Source organism: Ursus arctos, unplaced genomic scaffold, assembly GCF_023065955.2.
Source record: "Ursus arctos isolate Adak ecotype North America unplaced genomic scaffold, UrsArc2.0 scaffold_23, whole genome shotgun sequence".
NCBI lineage: Eukaryota > Metazoa > Chordata > Mammalia > Carnivora > Ursidae > Ursus > Ursus arctos.
In genome coordinates, this window is record NW_026622908.1 from 21,166,954 (window position 1) to 21,186,853 (window position 19,900).

At 46.9% G+C, this 19,900-nt stretch overlaps 1 protein-coding gene across 1 annotated transcript in view; it reads left to right on the forward strand.

Moving 5' to 3' along the window:
- The window catches only part of KIAA1549L (KIAA1549 like), a 204,236-nt gene that overhangs the window by 171,040 nt on the left and 13,296 nt on the right, over positions 1-19,900 (forward strand). The window contains exon 18 of the mRNA XM_057317592.1: positions 9,317-9,676. Within this exon, the coding sequence (XP_057173575.1) occupies positions 9,317-9,676 (360 nt within the window). The remainder of the gene's footprint in view (positions 1-9,316; positions 9,677-19,900) is intronic.

Sequence of the window (19,900 nt, forward strand, 5' to 3'; positions counted from 1 at the left end):
GCATGTATCTGTCGTTTATTTTTTTATTACTGAGTACTATTCTGTTGTATAAATATACCACTATTTGTCTTCCACCCTGTTGTTGGACATTCGGGTTATTTCCAGTTTGAAGCTACCAGAAAATACTACTATAAATATTTTCATATTTTGTGAACATATGTGCTATGGTCTGAGTGTTTGCATCTCCCCCCCCCAATTTTTTTTTAAAGATTTTTATTTATGTGAGAGAGAGAGTGGAGCAAAAGAGAGAGCACAGGGGCGGGGGGCAGAGGGAGAGGGAGAAGCAGGCTCCCCACCAAGCAGGGAGACCGACTTGGGGCTTGATCCCAGGACCCTGGGATCATGACCTGAGCTGAAGGCAGATATGTAACTGACTAAGCCACCCAGGCACCCCCCCACCTTTTTTTTAAAGATTTGCTTCCCCCAAAATTTATATGTTCAAATGCTAACCTCTGATGTGTTGGTATTAGGAGGTGGGGCCCTTGGGAAGTGATGAGCTCATGAGTGTGGAGCCCTCATGAATGGGATTAGTGCCCTTAGATGAGAGACCCCAGAGATCTCCCTGACCCCTTCCTCCATCTGAGGTCTGCAATCCGGAAGAGGACCCTCACCCAACCGTGCTGGCATCCTCAGACTTCCAGCCTCCAGAACTGTGAGAAAGACATTTCTGTTGTTTATAAGCTACCCGGTCCGTTGTTTTTTGTTCTGGCAGCCTGAATGGGCCAGGACAGTATGTTTTCCTTTATCTTGGATAAATCTGTAGGAGTGGAATCTCTGGGTCGTAAGGTGTGTGTTCAACTTTTTAAAAAACTACAAACAGGTCTACGAGGCATGTGTGCTATTGACCCTCCCGCCAGCGGGGTGACCCTTCTGATTTCACTCCTCCACCTCACCAACATCTGTTGTTCTCAATCTTCTTAATTTTAGCGGTTCCAGTGAATGTGAAATGATATAACTTCCCTAATTACTACCAGTGTTGAGCGCTTCCTCGTGTGTTTATGGGACATATTATGTATCTTCTTTTATTGATAATGCCTATTCCAGCCATTTGCCAATTTTTAAATTGAGTTGTCTTTTTGTTCTTTATGTGTAGGAATTCCATATATATCCTGGTTACAAATCCTAGTATTTTCTCCTGGTCCATGGCTTGTCCTTTCATTAGGTATCTGATAGAAAAGTACTTTTTGGTTTTGGGTTGGTTGTTTTTTTTTTTAAGATTTTACTTATTTATTTGAGAGAGAGAGAGAGCACAAGGGGAGTGGGGAGGCAGAGGGAGAGGGAGAAGCAGGTTTGCCACTGAGCAGGGGGCCCAATGCAAAGCGATGGGATGCAGGACTCCATCCCAGGACCCAGGGATCATGACCTGAGCCAGAGGCAGACGCTTAACCGACTGAGCCTCCGGGCACCCCAGAAAACTAGTTTGTAGTTTTGATGAAGTCTCAGGGCTATTGAATATGCTCTGGGACCAAGCAGTAGGACTGAGCTGTGTCCTAAGCTGTGTGCTGTGTTGGAATACTTTCTAGAGTAAGGTACTTGAGGGTCCCAGCAGGACTGTCATTTCCTTCAAGTCTGTTCTGCAGTGCTTCAGAGAAGCTGAAATCACGCGGGTACTTAGACCCTGTGTGAGCCATCTTGGTGCGCTTTTTTGAAAACAACACTGAAAGGGTTACAGGTTCTCCCTTTCCAGTAGGCACCTGAGCTCAAGCCCCTCGTGGGGGAGGGGTCATGTGTTCAGGTGTGGAGAAGAAATGGCCTTAGTTTATTCTAAATACCTGTGGCCTTTGCTGCTGAGTGATGATAAACCATAAGAGTCCAAGGTCTGCAATATGTGCATATCCTCTGACCCCATAATTCCACTTCTAGGAGTTTCACATAGGGCTGAATCCGTGGTTGTGTGCAGAGCGTCAATCACGAGTATGCTTATTTCAGCTTTGTTTCTGGGGCAAGATACTAAGACACCGCCTACAAGAGGGGTCTGTTCCATACAGCCCGAGAACTCCATGTAGCAGAATGCTATTGATGAGGTTGGGGAATATACGGGAGGTTCAGTGGGGTGGAGTCCGGAGCCGACAACCAAGAAAGAATTCTTGAGGCATCTTTGGTGCAAAATTGGTGGTTTATTAAAGCACAGGGACGGGACCCGTGGGCAGAAAGAGCGGCTTCACTGGAGTTGTGAGGGGTGGCTGATTATACACTGTGCGGTTGGGAAAGGGAAGGAAAAAGGGACGTTGAGAAAGGACTTTCGTATGTTAAAGAAGACTTACAGGATACCCGAGGCCTTGCCATTGTCGAGTTAAAGGTTGTTTACCCCCTGGGGCGCCTGGGTGGCACAGCGGTTAAGCGTCTGCCTTCGGCTCAGGGCGTGATCCCGGCGTTACGGGATCGAGCCCCACATCAGGCTCCTCCGCTGGGAGCCTGCTTCTTCCTCTCCCACTCCCCCTGCTTGTGTTCCCTCTCTCGCTGGTCTCTATCTCTGTCAAATAAATAAATAAAATCTTTAAAAAAAAAAAAAAGGTTGTTTACCCCTCTAGTAAGGCATTAACATGAAGATAGTTGGGAACTTCCTGGATTCCTACAAGTATCTGTCTATGGTCTGCAGGCTATAAGACATTTAATTGTATATACATTCCCTTCTGGAAACTAGGTTAGTGATAGAAATGCTTTGTTCTTGTAGACTGCTAAGACATTTGTAAACTGAGGGAGACTTAAGTCTTGCAGGATTGTGGTATCTACAGGTTAACTGCTTCTTTGTCCTTTAACAGCCAGGAGTGCCTGAGGAATGTCAGGTACATCCCATGGGGGGGGGGGGTGCGGGGTGTCAGTTTCTGCTTTGTCCTCAGCTTGCCTTCTGTTCCCTCATCACTATGAAATCATTTAAAGTTATTCTCTATAATACGTATATTTACCGGCAGAGACATTTGACAATATTGTATAAAAAGGGTTTCAAAATATTACATACAACCCCATTTTATAAAAAACCCTATATATGTATATAAGTGCATACATACATGTGTATGAGTGTTTGTGTGTTCTGTTTATAAAAGCATGACCCAGAGGTCTCCGTTTGAGTGTCTGTGTCAACAAAAGTAATTTTTAAATACTTCTATTCCTTTACTCATATTTTTCATATACATGAAGGTGATTATATCTTGCCCAGTAATACTTGTAAAATTCCCTAAATTCCTCTCCCGCTCATATGTCATGGCTGCTTCTGCGCCCCTCTCCAAAATCCCGTTTAAAAATCCTGTAGCCCACACCCCTTCTGCCTGTTTGTTCTCCCCCACTTCCTATTTTCCATCACCATAGCTGGAGAATCTATGTGGCCAGTGCTGGGCCCTCCTTGAAAGGGGGGAGGGGAGGAACTGCAGGGCCCAGCCCGCACTCTTTGTCTTGGCCCAGAATGGGGTAGTGGGGGTGGGGGTTGGTGGAGGGGAGTGATAGCAAGGCTCCAGCATTGATAATCTTCCTTCTATTTCATATGCATAGAAAACATCTGGAGGGATACGCACAAAGGCCAAAATGTTAGCAGTAGTTATTTCTGGCGGTAGGATTAGAGTGGATTTTAATTGTCTTCTTTTTGCTTATCTGTGTTTTCTAATTTCCTGCCATGAACAGACATTCCCTGAATAATTTTTTAGAATTTTTATTGAAGTCCATCTTGATTAACTTATAAAAATAGTTTTAAAAAAAATAGTTCCCCAGTGCTTCGGGAGGTTAGAGAAGCAAGTACAGCAAACTTCAAGTTAAAGAGGTTTAAAAATAAATTCTCTGTCCCAGACACAGCCCCCAACATTGTACCGTAGTCAACCATCAGCTGACACTGGGAGGTTTGTCTTTGCTCCTGTCTCCCTCTTTTTGTCAAATAAAAGCAAAAGGTATTTTCAGAAATGTACAAGTTAGAGAAGGGCTTAGGGCAAGTTAAGTTAAGCCAGTATACACATGATATGCCTTATCTGGAGAATGGATACAATCTCAAGGAGGGGTGAAGAAACACATATGGAAAACCCGGGACAAGGCTGCTCATGACAGGTCCTCAAGTAGATCTGAGCACCTGCCATGTTAAGTTCTGTTGCTCATCAGATGATTCCTGGTTCCAGCTTTGGGCTTAGCCCTGGATTGGAGACTGTGCATATAAGCCTGAGACACAGGCTTAGCCCTGTCGGCACTCCCAGTCTATGGGATGAGACAGATAACAGTAATGACAGCCGCTGATAACTATTAAATGCTGATGTGCCAGACACTCATAGAAAAGGTTTATATGTATAGATTGATGTTTTCCATCTTTCTAGGAATCTATGAGATTATCTCCGTAATTAGTTTATAGTCTGTCCTGGTCACAGAAGTCTGTTTGTCCCTCTGTCAGAGCCCATATCTGTGGTATGGGAATCTATCTGTTTAGATGTGTACAACGGGTAACAGCTTGGGGGTTGGAATCTGACTCTCTGGGTTCGAATTCCAGCTCTGCCAATTATAGGCAACATATTCAATGCCCCAGCTTCTTCATCTATAAAATAAGGACAATCAGAGTTGCTAGCTCATAGGTTATTGAGAGAAAAAGAGTGAGGGGTTCCTGGCTGGCTCAGTCGGTAGAGCACGCAACTCTTTTTTTTTTTTTTTTAAGATTTTATTTATTTATTTGACAGACAGAGAGAAAGCCAGCAAGAGAGGGAACACAAGCAGGGGGAGTGGGAGAGGAAGAAGCAGGCTCATAGCGGAGCAGGGAGCCCGATGCGGGGCTCGATCCCAGGACCCTGGGATCATGCCCTGAGCCGAAGGCAGACGCTTAATGACTGAGCCACCCAGGCGCCCCGAGAGCCCTCCACTCTTGATCTCAGGGTCGTGAGTTTGAGCCCCACGTGGGGTGTAGAGAATATAAATAAATAAACTTAAAAAAAAGAAAAAGAAAAAGAATGAATATATATCAAGCACTTAGGACAGTGCCTGGCACATAAGCTGTGAATAAATGTGAGCTGCTGTGATTATTGCTGCTGTCTTTGTTGCTTGTCTCCTCCTATAGACTGGGAGCTTCTTGAGGGCGGGCTCACCATCTTATTAATTGCTGTGTCCACAACTCCCAACCCAGGACCTCGTTGAGATAATAATTGTCTATTAAGTAAAAGAGCAAATGTATCACTGCTCACATGTTTCCAGTTGGGGAAGGAAGTTGGGCAGGGGTATTTCCTTCATGAGTAGACATGAGATTCCCCCAAGAGTGGTGAGAGTAGGAGGAACCCAGGCCTTCTTGGAGAAGGTAGAGTCCAAGAAACAGTAAATGTGAGAACCGGAAGGTCCTTCCCAGATCAAAGCTCATCTCCCCCATTTGACAAACGAGGAGCCTGAGGCTTAGGGAGTTCATGTGACTTGCCTGTGGTCATCCAGCTCGTCAGCATTGGAGTGAATGTGTCAGGGAATGTGGGCCCTTTATCCTAACCTCATGTTCTCCCCCATGGGCAATTGGACAGAATTTCTTTTTGGTTTAATTTCAAAAAGTTTTTTTGAATATGCCAAGTGCCTTAGGCTAAGCTCATAAGAGACAGAGGTGGAATGGGCTCAAGGAGCATCCAGATTTGGGCAAGACAGACATTAAATAAGGAAAGGCAAGTGTGCTGAGGAGGACGCCCAGCGTATAATGACAGTTTGTCTTGTTTCCATTGGTAGATGTCAAGAGACTGAAAAACCAAGTGAGAACAGTGGGAAAACAGGAGGCTGGAACAAACCTATTGAGGTCACTTGGGGTATAACTCTGGGCCCTCCAGCTAAAGGATGCAGTGGGAGCCTGGAGAAAGTGTCTCTACCTCCTCATCGAAGGTCGTATCTCCCCCACCAACCTTAGTCCGAGAACTCCCGAGCCCAAGCCAGGGCTCCTGGGAGAGTGGCAAAGCAGGCAGTTGTTGCTGAGAAGTGTATTTTTGCCCTGCTTAAGGCACAACTATAAATTCACATAATAGATCCACCAATATGACTGGAAATGCACAGGACAGCTCAGGGTGGGAAAAATCATAGCTCACCGCAGAGCCATTAATCTTCCACGTGGGAGTAGTTTAGCATCAAGCATCCATTATTTATTAGGGAGACAGGGATGTAGGGAGGAAGGGCAGTGTGGGTAGCAAACAGCACTGACAGGGAAATGTAACGGGCAAGGTGCTGCAGCAGGATGTGGGAGGGATGGGAGCTGGGAGAGCCAGGCTCTGCCACAGCCACCCCTGGGTGACTCGGGAGGAGTCACTTAAACCACTCCGGCTTTGATGGCCTCATCTTAAAATGGGGCTTGGATTAAATGGTCTGAAGTCCTTTCAGGGTCTGAAATTCTGTCCAAAATGATTTCTGCATTACGAAGATAATTTTTTTCAGAAGTTGCATTCACTACCCTAGGAAGGTGTCACGAAGCCATCAAGGAGCACATTTCTGGAGAGCCATCTCAAGTCTTTCCCTAAAGATCCCCAACTGATAAGAGCCCCATGGGGGACATGCACCCAGGTGTGAAATGTTTTTGAGTTTGTTTATCAGGGCAAAAGTAATTTTGCATTCTACTCCATAACCTGTTTTTGCTTGTGTTCCTATAAAAATAGTATTCTTAATTCTTACTGTAGATGTTTGTTGATAAACCTAGATCTGAAGGTTGACAGAGAGCCTCATCTTTTGATCTTGAACTATGGCCACGCCTTAACTCTGGGTGATAAGATTACAGGAGATGTCTCATTTCTTCTTGGTGTTTTCCCTATTTTCTATTTCTTCTCTAATGCACTTCTATTAATTTAATACTAAAGGAAAGTGAATACATCTTCAAAATAGGAAAAATAACAAATTTCTGACCTTCCGTGTATAGATTCTGTGGAAGAAAGACTTCCCTTTATGAAGGAATTCCCCAGGGACATTTTCTTTTTTTTTTTTTTTTTTTAAGATTTTATTTATATATTTGACAGAGACAGACAGCCAGTGAGAGAGGGAACACAAGCAGGGGGAGTGGGAGAGGAAGAAGCAGGCTCCCAGCGGAGGAGCCTGATGTGGGGCTCGATCCCATAACGCCGGGATCACGCCCTGAGCCGAAGGCAGCCGCCCAACGACTAAGCCACCCAGGCGCCCCCCACCCAGGGACATTTTCTTGTTTTGCTCTATCTCATGTATCCAAGAGACTTACACATAGTAATTACATGAGAAACAGGTGCAGTTGAATACATAAAAGTAATAATAATGACAATTATGGTAACGACTGTGGCCATTGGGTTTCACCATATGCTACTGTTCTAAACTCTTCGTACATCGTATTTAATCCTCGTAAGACCCCTGGAGGCAGATGCTACTGTCCTCACTTTACAGATGAGGAACTCAAGCAACAGAAAGTGAAATAACTTTCCTGGTTAGAACACCGTTTATGCTCTGTCTTCTATCTTCTCAACACACCTTTTATTTTATTTTTTATTTTATTTTTTTAAAGATTTTATTTATTTATTTGACAGAGAGAGAGAGACAGCCAGCGAGAGAGGGAACACAAGCAGGGAGAGTGGGAGAGGAAGAAGCAGGCTCCCAGCAGAGGAGCCTGACGCGGGGCTCGATCCCAGAATGCCGGGATCACGCCCTGAGCCGAAGGCAAACGCTTAACGACTGAGTCACCCAGGCGCCCCTCAACACACCTTTTAGATCTGGCCTTCGCAGCAGCCACTTGACCGTACCATCGTAGCGGTTCCTTAGCTTTTGCTTCTGCCCTGAGGCTTCTTGGTCTCTGTTCCATGGGACACCCATGGGAGTCCATTGTGCCCATCTGGCACCTGCACAAATCTCAGAGTTCAAGGACACTTTCAGGAGCAACTCTTGACTAGTGAGGGATGAGAGCTGGTGGACAAAATTTTGTTATACAGTCCTCAGGCATGTTCTGCCTGGTTCCTCGGGGGGTCCCCAGGGGGGTAAGCCTCAATTGCCCACAGCAATCACTAATTTAGTGCCTCCCCTTGATGGGCTTTTTTTCCTTCCCCCAATTTACTCATTCTAGGCCCTGACTCCTATTCCCTAGAATTGTTTTGCAAACGAATGGTCTGTATATAAAGTATGTCTCAGGTCCTGCTTTATGGGAGGACCTCAGCTAAGACATTGCCCCAAGGTCACCCAGCTATTAAATTGTGGCACCCAGGTTCCAGAATATTCATTCTCTGTAAAATAATAAGAAGCACCCAGAACCAGGATTTAAATACCTAATCTTTTTAAATGGGTGTGTGTGTATGGAGAAGGAGTTTACACGCATACCCCAATAGGCTTGGGAGTAGAGTAAGTACACCAAAGGTTAATGGATTTTTAGACTTTTTCCCTCTTACTTACTGTCTAATTTTGCTAAAGTGACAGTCTGTCACTACATCATAGATGGAGAGCAGGATGGCGAACTGATCTATGCTGATTTGTTCTCACAGAACCCTCAAGTTCTTTTAGCAGACAGTAGTAGCCAGAGACCTGCTTGAGTGAACGTGGACTAACTATGCTCCCACGACCTCACTCTCAGGCTATCACAAAAGCAAGTCTCAGAGCCAGAGACCACGACACAGGCAGACTTATTAAATAAGCATTCATTAGCAGGCGAGCGTGAGACAGTCCGCGCAGCCTGCCCTGGAAACGGATGACGCCCCAGCCTCTGCCCTCTCAGGTACTGCAGCTGCCCCCTACATGAAAGGTTCACTGGAGGAAGGCAGGAGAATATTCTAGAGCTGTGGGTCTCAAACCTGAGCAGGCAGGAGAGTCTCCTGGAGGGCTGCTTAAAGCACAGGTTGCTGGGCCCTGGTCCGGAGCTTCTGACCCGGTGTGTAGCCCACTTTGAGATCAGTGGTCTAGAAGCAGAATTTTGTTGCTCTCTCTGATAAAACTGGCATCGGGCAGCCAGCGATTCCCTACATGGCTGGACACAGGACCATTTAGAGGGTTAGTCCAGAGTCTAGAGCACCAGCCATTGGGGTATAGACTACCAGACACTCTAGATCTTTTACCTAAAAGGCATGAGGGTGGAGAATGTTTCCAAGGAGTTTTAGAGAATACCACTAATGCCGTCAATGAAAAGCCATTTCTCATCATCCTTAAGCCAGTTAGCTAAGCCCGCTGCATCGCCGGAGCTCTGGAAAAGTGAAATGCACATGGGTAGCTGGTGTGTGGCCTTCCAAACACAGTGCTAGCTGACCACCCCTGTGGGGGGGATTCCTGGATAGGGCAGCTACATGCTAGCATAAATGAGCCCTACACCTAATGTGCAGCGTCCAGGCTGCACATTGTGAAGTGCAGACAGCGTTAATGGGAAGGAAGTTCATTAACAAATCAATGGGCATGTGTTTGATTCCCCCAGACGGAGCCCGAGATCATAGAGGAAACCAACATTGACAGAGTGAATGAGCCTCGGGGCTACGCCAGGTCGAGGCAGGTGAAGGGCCACTCGGAGACGTCCACGCTGAGCTCCCAGCCCTCCATCGACGAGGTCAGGCAGCAGATGCACATGCTGCTGGAGGAGGCCTTCAGCCTGGCGTCCGCGGGCCACGCGGGCCACGCGGGCCAGAGCCGGCACCAGGAAGCCTATGGCTCCGCGCAGCACCTGCCCTACTCGGAGGTGGTGACCAGCGCTCCGGGGACCATGACGCGGCCCAGGGCAGGGGTGCAGTGGGTGCCCACCTATCGCCCAGAAATGTACCAGTACAGTCTGCCTCGGCCGGTAAGTCAGACGTCCCACCCACCTGCCACCAGCGGGTCAGTGCTGCCCAGTGTGTTCCCACAGGGATCTCAGGACGGGGCCTTCTACGGATAAACCACCTGGGGATTTGGAGACAAACTTTCTGGGCTCTCATCCTATCCTCCACCCATGATCCAAGCCTAAGCCCGTGGGCACAGGCACACAGGAAGCCCCTTATATCAAACCATAATACATTGCAGAATGAATTTCCTTTCCGACTATCCCTCCTGTAAAGGCTTGGCCTCATTCGTCATGCACTGGTGGTTTCCTGCATTTCCAAGTGTGAGGACCCATTTTAAATGTCAGAACACATTGCAGAGCTGTGCGTTAGGGGGCCCTGGGCCTGGTGGTTCAGAGCAGAGGCTCAGGAGGCCGGTGGTTTGACTTTGAGTCCCTGTTCCACTACTCACTAGCCTTGGAGACAGCTTGTAAATTCTCTACAGGTGAAATCAACAAGAAAAATAACCTACTTCCTAGGGTTGTTGTAAAGATTAAACGAGTCGGTCTGTCTGAGGCACTTAGAATAGAATGCCAGGGGCAGAGTAAATGCTACCACAATGTCAGTCATGCCTGTTTCATTTGCTGGTAAGTGCACTTCAGGATCGAAGAAAGCATCCAGTGACTGAAAGCTTCCATGATTTAAACAAGAATTTTAATTAGCGTGCATTTCACTCATTACCAGAGCATATACAGATATCTTTTTAAAAAGATGGGTAAACCATGGACCATAATGAACAATGCATTGCGCGTGTATAGATTTCATCCTCGTAATAGTCTATGCCCTGTCCCCGAGGGTTACTCATTAATAGAGCTTTATGAATTGTCATTTAGATGTGTAATAACCTAACAAAAGCCAACGGTTGTTGTTTTATTAGGTATTGATCACGTATATGGGTATGCTCTTGATCATGCTAGCTCATTATTTACTTTATTTACCTTACTACAAGCCACTGAGGCAGGTACTCGTTTTATCCCTATTTTACGGATGAGGGAACTGAGGTTACACATGTGTTCAGGTCCCACAGCCAGGAAGGGGCACCGCTGGGACCCAGAGCCAGGCGGTCGGCACCAGGGCCCGTGTTCAGAACCAGCATGCTGTGCCCCTCGTGCAATGTTACAATACCCCTTCATCCATAGTGTTTCTTTCATCTGCAGTAGACTATCTGGGACACCTGTGGGCTTCTGGACCCTCTGATAATCTCACGCCCCTCCCCTCCCTGGTCCGCACCACACAGGCACTTAAGAAATTGCTGCTACGCTGTGTGACTCCATAGCCCGCACACTGTCGTGAATTTCCTTATTCCCCTTTGCTCCAGATCCCTCCCTCTCCTCCAAGGCACTGAGGTGTCGCGCCTTGACCCTGTTCCTCATCCCCTCTGTCAGTTCCCTCTCTTTGAATGTCAGTGTCTAGCCTTCCTTTCCCGTTGGCTAAGCTTGAGCAGGAGAGACTGAGGTTGATTTCGAACTGAACCTCTAGGGTGGGATGGCTGTGTATATGTGGGACCATTGTCTGCAAGCATTTGTTCTTAGGTTGGCAGGTGCAGAAATTTCTATCTTACCTATTCACTCCACGGGGATTGGCTCCTGGGAATTTGACTCACGCTCATTAGGCTCCCAACAAGGATTCGAACTTACAACCTGCAGTGAGAAGCTGGCTGACCACATGGGCCAGGATACTTACGTTTGCTGGTCAGTGTGGTCTTTCATTAGGTAGAAGCCAGCTGAGGAAGTAAGACAGTGTCAGAAGGAGAGCTAGTTATTACTGGAGCTGTCCTCTCCGTCTGTGATAGGCAAACCTGGAGAGTACAGACAAGGAAGGACGTGGGGTAAACAGCAGCCATCTTTCTTACATCCCATTTGCTGAGATATGGGTAAATACAATGCAAAATTCTTAAAGTAGTCTTTAAGCTAGAATAGAAGACTTTGGGGCAATGCCCAGATCTCAGGAATCTGAGTCTGCCTCCACCGTCAGGGAAGTTTGCTGGTACGTTCAGGAAGCACCACCTTCCGGAAGGGTGTCAGCAACTGTGGGGCCACCACTGGCCATGTTCCCATCACTTGGAGTCCAAACATCCTTTTTTCAGAAAGGGAAAAATTCTCACTGAGCCTTACAAATCCATCACCTGTAAGAGACTTTCCTTTGGGCCTCATGTTATAGTTTGCACAATTACAGTTTTCTAATTGTCCATTAAATCGGTACCCACGCTTATGGGCGAAGAAGGGGTTTTGCTCACTGAGATTTAGAAAGCAGCTGAATCTTACCACATTTATACGCAGCTCTGAAGTGTCTGTCCCCTGAGAAGAGTCACCTGTATCCATTCTCTATTGCTTCACACTGACTTCAGTTTCTCTGGCTCATCCTTCTTGACCTCCAGACATTGACCCCATCCCTGGACTTGCCCTCGGCCCAGAGTAGAAGGGCACACAGCGGCTGCATGACTGTAGCCTGTGGCTGCAACTCTGAGCCTCGGATTCCTCGGCCATGAAATGGTGGTGATAAGAGGGCTTCTGTGAGGGTGAAGTGGCCATTCATGGAAAATGTTTAGCGCGGTCCCGCCCCCGGGGAGCACCTGCTACTTATATATAGGGCTTCCAATGATGCCTAGCACCTCAGATTGCTCGATCGATGGTAGTCATCATTATAAAAATATTCTGCCCTTTTCACTGAATTGCACTAGTTATACCCCTTCTCCTGACAGTTCTGAGACTACACTTGTTCCTCCTCCTGCTCTGTTCAGTCCCTTTAAGAGCATGCTCCGGGTGCCCCAACCGAGGGTCGCAGAGATGCTTCACTTCTGTTGAAAGATGATTCTGAAGAACAGCAGGGCCCCTCCGGCGGGAGGCCAGACTCTGGGGATCCACAGAGAGATCCGATTTCAGAGAGAAAAACTTAAACAACCAGGACGAGTCTTCCAACCGATGATGGAATCCGCACCCATGGTGCCTCAGTGTAACAAAACCATCTACAAAATTCATGGTGGAACATATGAAAACCTAGATCATTCTGTTTGTTATAATTTGGGGTTGGCCGCGGTGCCAGGAAGGGCAACAACATCAGCATTCTAGGCTCGAACATTAAGGCCACCGAAAACTGGGAAAGAACTGAGAAATAACACAGCAGAGAGATGGGCCATCAGACCAGAACAATATCAAAGGCAGTTCTCTTGTTGTGAAGGCTTCCTCTTTTTGCCAACACATGTGGTCCCTATTTTCATAAAAGGAAAAAAAAAAAAAACAGCTAACAATACACAGTAGAAATAATGATTCTTAACCCAAGTTCTTGCCGAGCCCCCTCGTGCTATGATAATGTGGAAATCAACAGAAGAGGTGGCAATTTAGAATGATAACTGTGATTACTTTCCAGCGTCCCCAAAGGGAACTCTTGGAGCTCCGCCGGGGATAATTGGAAGCTGGCGGTTTTAAATGGGCTAGGCCAGGCTGATGGCACTCATATCACGGGGAAGGTTACTGCTGGCAGCCTGGGACTTCCGCAGTGCAGTCTGGGAGACTCTCGATCGTATTTCGCCCCTGGAATCTGTGAAGAGATTGGACTTCACACCTAATGACCGATCCAGTTTTGCCGGCAGCCCTAATGGGTCTGTGTCAGGTGGACTGAAAATACCCTTTAGCCTTCCCGTTGGTGTCAGAGGAAGGTGTCAGAGGTGCCCCACTAGAGGTTTCCAGGGGCAACTAACAGTAATAATTATAACCACGTCAGCAGTGGCCCATTACGTACCGGACACGAAGCTGGGTGCTGTGTAGACATTACTTCTTCTACTCTAACAAGCGTCCTATGAGGTCAGTATTATTATCCCCATGTACTCAGTGAGGAAGCTGAGGCTCAGAGCCCTGAAGAAACATGCCCAAGGTCACACAGCTGTCAAGGGCAAACATGGGGTTAGAGCCTAGAGCTGTCTGACTTCAAAGCCCACGCACTTTCCACCCTTTGGTGCAGTGAGGCTTGGAGATGTCTTCCAGACTTTGAGGAGACTCAGATCCCCAGAACGTCGGAGTGTGATCTCCTCATCAGGAAGCGGACTCTGAGAGGATTTTGTCCATTCCTATCACTGCCGCTTGGAAGGGAGACATCTCCATTAGAATGAAATCGAGAATTTCACAGCTTTTTTTTCCTGTTCTCCCCTCAAAATCAAAACAAAACCTCTGTCGATGAGATATGCAGACCTGTCAGGTATGAGTCCGCATCGGCCGCAACACTTGGGTTCAAGAAATAATTATGTTTCTTATGTTTCTCCAAATCTGATTTGAATCTGTCTGAGCTCCCATCTGTTCAGATGGGTGGGAAATTCAATGTCAGTTTTTATTGGGCTCCCTCCACGTCTGGTTGCTCCAAAGTCATTGGTGGTTTGAGGCAGTTGGAACACCAGGAGAGGGTCTGTCCCCGGCACTGTTGGTGGGGCACTCACTGTCCCACTCTCGGGGGTCCTTAAAGGCAGGTCACATTATCACACTGTCCTACAGCCTTGGTGTGGGGATCTTTGCCTCTGGGCTGCCCTGAGGAAGCCCCCTTGAAAACCAGCTGAGTGCCCAACATCCAGCAAAGGCATACCCCTCGAAGCTTAGAAAAATCAAGTGAGTAAAAACCATAGTTTATCCGGGAGGCTGCTTGGGAAGGGAGAAAGGGAGGTAGGAGATGAAGTCTGGAGAATACTTAGCCCACAAAACTCAGGGGGTGCAGGACATATATCTTTCTTTATTTTTCTCTTCTCCATGTGCCAAAAGCTCAATTTCAGTTCAGGGTCTCCCTCCCTACCCCTGGGTTGAGCTGTTGCGGGGTCCTTCATGGTGCAAAGCATGGTGAAGGGATGGGAAGAAGGCATCAGAATCTGATGCCTGATCAGTTTGTCCTCATCGAACTACTCTGGCTGGCATCCTTGAGAAGTCCTTGTTCCCATCTAGTCTCCAGCTGTTAGTCCAGGAGGAGGACAGCTGGATCCTGGGCCTCCTGTTTGCACGCTCTGTCCGACCCCTCCCCCCTTCCTGCCAATCTTGCGTATGCTCATTCCCCCTCTGTCACACACACACATGCGCGCGCACACACACACACACACACACACACATATCCTATCCCTCTCCCCTCTCTAGCATCTTCCTCATATTAGCCTCTCCCCGCCCCCCTCCAGAGCAGACAGGACCTAGAGCCCCTTCTCCAGACCCATCACATCTAAGCCCTTTGGCTTCCCTCCCACTCTTCTCCCCTTCCCAACCCAAGGGTATTTACCTATCTAGGGGCAGAGTAGTCTAAATGTACCTCTCTTCTTGCAAATCTCTTTCAGCAACAACTTTAGGCCTTGAGTGCTTTAACGATTAGGTTTTTGATATTCAAAATCCTAAATTCAATAGTTTTGGCTATGGAAACTCCAATGACTGGCTCCTCAGTGGCCGTGGCTATGGCCTTCCTTCCCTGGGGCAGGAGGGTGGCATGCCCTTGCTGCTTGGGGTAGGGGAGGGGCCCTGGATTTCAGCAATTGTGGGGAGAAAAAAGTGTCGATTACTACAATTACTATATCAAAAGATTACCCTGTCTCAGAAGGAAGTGAATATTACTTACAGAGGACCCACTGTGTGCCAGATGTTACATTAACATATAAAATGAGCCTTTCAAACAGCCTTTGGCATGGGGGTGTAATACTGTTAACCACCATCACCTGGGAAAGTGAAAAAGTGAGAAAGTAGGCACAGACAAGATAAGTTACTCAAGGTCAAGCAGCTGGTAAGGATTAAGCCAGGATTCAACCCTGGTTTTGTCTGATCTCAAAATCATGCCCTCTCTACCACACCACCCTTAGCTCAGAGTTGCAAGACAGCGCCCTTAACTGGCTATGGGATTTTGGACAAGTCAGTTTACCTCTCCAGGCTTTAGTATCCCCTTGGTTAAGGTAAGGGGTAGGGTCTCAATGTCTCCTGCTCTCTTTCCAGCCTGAACCTTTTATGATCCCGAGGCCTGCGAAGCCTTAGATATGACTCTATCAGTAAGTAGCTCATGGTGAACTGACAGATGAAGATAAGCCCAGGGTGCTCCCCATGGCCTTAGTCTCCAATTACCAAGTCCTCTGTTTTCAACTAAATAAGAACTATCCTTCTGGAAGATTTTACTTCCTACGCCAGGATGTAAAGCTATTTACAGCCACACAGAGATGCCTGTTTTGCCTGGAGCGGTATTGTCAGGTCAGCACAATGCACTGGAGGGGGCACCACGCAGGGCAACCCAGCACTGTTAGCAGGTATGGAGAGATTGGTGCGTCCAGTCTGACCTGGGGCTGGCTTCCTGGTACTGGATAAAAGCCTCCAATGAGGGTGAGCTGACTGTGGCCTCTCAGTCCTCCTTCCCCCACCAGTGCAAAGCCTGAGACCCTCTGACCTATCCCTCCAGCTGCAGGCTGCCCCCTTTGACCTATCATCCCCATAGCGCTCCCCTTGAGGTTGATCTTGACCACATTCCTGCTTCTGGATGGGTGCATATGCCCAAGGAGGGACCAGCACATAGTGGGTCTCACCTGGGCTTACTCTCTACTAAGATTACTGAGAGGATGGCCTTGACTTACTCCCATCACCTCCCAAGGACATCACAACTGAAACTTTGAGCAGACTACTTAACCACCTTTTCCCTTCTACTCTTACAACCAAACTTCTAAGTCCAAAGAATGGCCTGGTCTAGTCACATCCAGGTTCCTTCCACCTCAGAGACCTCAGGCCTATTTACAAAAAACTGCCTTCCATTCTTGAGTCTCTGATCTCCTTCCTAGCCAGAGGGCAGGGATCCCAAAAGATGGTGTCCTTGGGTGCCAGGCTGGATACCTCATGGCCACTGTCATGGAACAGGGAACTTGGGAGCAGGGAACTTGGGAGCAGGCAACAGTTTCGAGCAGTAGCTTCCAGTGAAATCCCAGTCACAGTGCAGCCAGCAGGAAGCCAAGTTCCCAAATACATAACAAGAGAAACCAGAATGTGAGGGCTTAGAAGTCTGGGGAACCTGCGCAGAGGGAGGGGGAAGACACTAGGAGAGGTCATTCTCTCAGTCCCCAAGCACAGGGCACAGGCTCTACTTTTTATGTGACCCCTGTGCCTACCCCAGGGCCCTGAGGATATAGCCCAAAGGAGACTGTCTGATCTCCTGTGCAGCCTTGCTTGTATCTGGAAAAATCTTCCAAAGAAAGGAATTCCCTTGGTTCTTACCAAAAGTTCAGAATTTTTAATCAATTCTTTGGTGAAGTGCTACAGGCCAGACACAGGCATAGAAAGACTTTTTCTTGGCTGGAAAACTGTGTTGAGCATAGACTAAGCCTTCCAGGAATCAGGGATAAAAATAGGTCGTCTGTCTCCTCTACCGAGTATCGTGAGAGAGGCCAGAAGAGAGAAGAGGGGCTATAAACCCCTTTCTCTATTTTGGGAAACACATGTCCTCGCTTGATGGTTTATTGATAATAATGGAGTACACGCCAGAAGGGACTTCCAAGATAATGATTTTCAAACTCTCTTCTAAACCTTAGAGTTCAGGGAGGTCCCAGGGTGTCATCATGCAGGTAAGTGAAGAGCCAAATTCACCAGCACCCGCCCTCAACAACTTCAACCAGGGAAGCTCTGCTTTAATCTGGTTATGTATTCAGGTTATGTCCTAGTGATTTCATGGCTATAGAAAAGTTTGCTTGGAAGCCCATCAGCTACTCCAATGCCTTATTTCACAAGGAAAATGAAAAACAAACAAAAACTGAGGGGCAGAGAGACTGAATGACGTGACTACAGAAAGTGAACGGCTGAATCAAGAAGAGAATTTGGGTCTCCTGACTCCGGTTCACTCAACATTCATTGAGCAAATACTTACTTGGCACTATTAGGTGCAAAGCATTTTGCTTATGAGGTAGGGGCACCGTGGTTGCTGAAACCCAAGGAGCTTAGGATCTAGTGGTGCTTCAGATTTTGGTTCCCTGACCATGATCTTAGCATACATCATTGATTGATGCTCAAAAAGTCAAAATGCAGTGTGGTAATGTAGCTTTTTGGATTGATCTAGCCAGTACCTTTAGATCTGGGCAAATGTTTTCTTTCATTCTTGTTCTGGAAAGTTAGCGTTGCTGATACACTCCCTGGCCAACAGTTATTTTCTTTGAGCACTTTGCATTCCATGGTCTTCTGGGTGATGTTGAGAAGTCCAATGTCAGTCTAAATGTCATCTCTTGGGGCGCCTGGGTGGCTCAGTTGTTGGGCGTCTGCCTTCGGCTCAGGGCGTGATCCTGGAGTCCTGGGATCGAGCCCCATGTCAGGCTCCTCCGCTGGGAGCCTCCTTCTCCCTCTCCCACTCCCCCTGCTTGTGTTCCCTCTCTCGCTGGCTGTCTCTATCTCTGTCAAATGTATAAATAAAATCTTAAAAAAAAAAAATGTCATCTCTTTGTAGATGATATGCCTTTTCTCTCTGGCTGCTTTTAAGATGTTCTCTTTGCTTCAGCAGTCTACCGTTTCAGTACAGTGTATCCAGGTGTGTGTTTTATTTATCCTGCTTGGGATCCGTTGTACTTCCTGAACTTAGTAATTCATTGATTTTATCCATTCTGGAAAATTCTTAGGCATTGCTTCTTTAAATATAGCCTCTCTTCCTCTCTGGGACTTTGGGACTTTGATTCACTGCATGTTAGACCTTCTTACTCTGTCCTCCATATTTTTTATTGCTCTTGTATATTTTCTATCTTATCTCTTTGTGCTTCACTCTTGGTAATTTCTTCAATTCCATTTTCTAGTTTATTAATTTTCTCTTCATCTGTGGCACATCAATTACTTCATTCCCCAATGTTTTTTTTTTTTTTTTAAAGATTTTATTTATTTATGTGACAGAGAGACAGCCAGCGAGAGAGGGAACAGAGCAGGCGAGTGAGAGAGGAAGAAGCAGGCTCCCAGCAGAGGAGCCCGATGTGGGACTCGATCCCGGAACGCCGGGATCACGCCCTGAGCGGAAGGCAGACGCTTTAACGACTGCGCTACCCAGGCGCCCCCCTTTCCCCAATGTTGAGTGTTTTCTTTCAGTAATTACATTTCACTTCTTAAAGTTCTGTTTGTTCTTTTTCAAATCTTCCTGATCGTTCCTGAGAGTGTCTCTGTCTGGTCATTTATTCTTTACAAACATTTTTTACGCTTCTTTTTTCTGTTTCATAGCTAGAAATTTTAAACTCTTAAGTCCTTAAAGATCTAAATCTGTTGTTTGGTTTTTTTCTCCTGACTTTCACCTATGTTTTCTGGTCTTTGATTATGAGCTGCTGTCTGCTCATCTTAATCTGTGCCTTTCCTGAGAGCCTGGTTTAGGGAGATCGCCTCCAAAGAGGACTTACAATTGCTCCAGCCTGAGTGTGGGAGCACTACCGGCCTCCCTCCATGGAAGGGACCAATATCAGCCCCTTGCAGGTTGGTTGTGAGTATCTCAGTTTCACTAGCCCCACCCCCTTGCTTGATCTCTTAATCATTTGCCAACATGGCACTTGTTTTCCAGGCAACCCCACCTTTCATATTTGCTTACTACTATTTCTATCTTTGGTTTCAGCTCATGGTTTTGTTTCAGTTTGCTGAGGTGTGTGTGGGAGGAGGGAGTGGGTAGTGGTAGGGTCCTTGAGGTTTCCCTTACATCTTGCAATTCCCGCAGTGCATTAAGAGGAATGTTTCATCTAAGCTCTAGTTGTTAGCTCATGGGTCGGCCCTTCTAAGTATGTAGTCTCCCATAATGCTGCAGGGGAGAAGACCTCATTCAGTTCAAAGAACCCTATTTATGGATTCCCTCTGCTGCTGCTTTTTGTCCTGATGCCTTCAGGCTTAAAGTCTTGTCAGCTTGTTCCTCAAGAGATCTAGCAGGCATGATACCTAAAGAAAAAGATGAATGAGAAGCACAAGTTAAGCTTTGTCTTCCCAGAGAGCATTTCTAGATTCTCTCACTAAAAGAGGCTGTGGCCTGGCTCTCTGATCCTGTCTATCTCTGACTGTTTTCCTTTTATCCCCTCATGTGTTGATTAAACACTTTTGTGACAGTTCCAATCCTTTATCTTTGAATAGTGCCTTACAGATTGTGAAATGCTTACACTGACTTGCCTGATCTTCTTAGCACCCCTCGGAGCCAGCCATCCTTGTCCCCATTTTAGAAGAGGACAGCGAGGCCCAGAGAGGTCCACCTAACTTGCTTAGGGACATAAAGTCTATTTATCAGCAAACTAG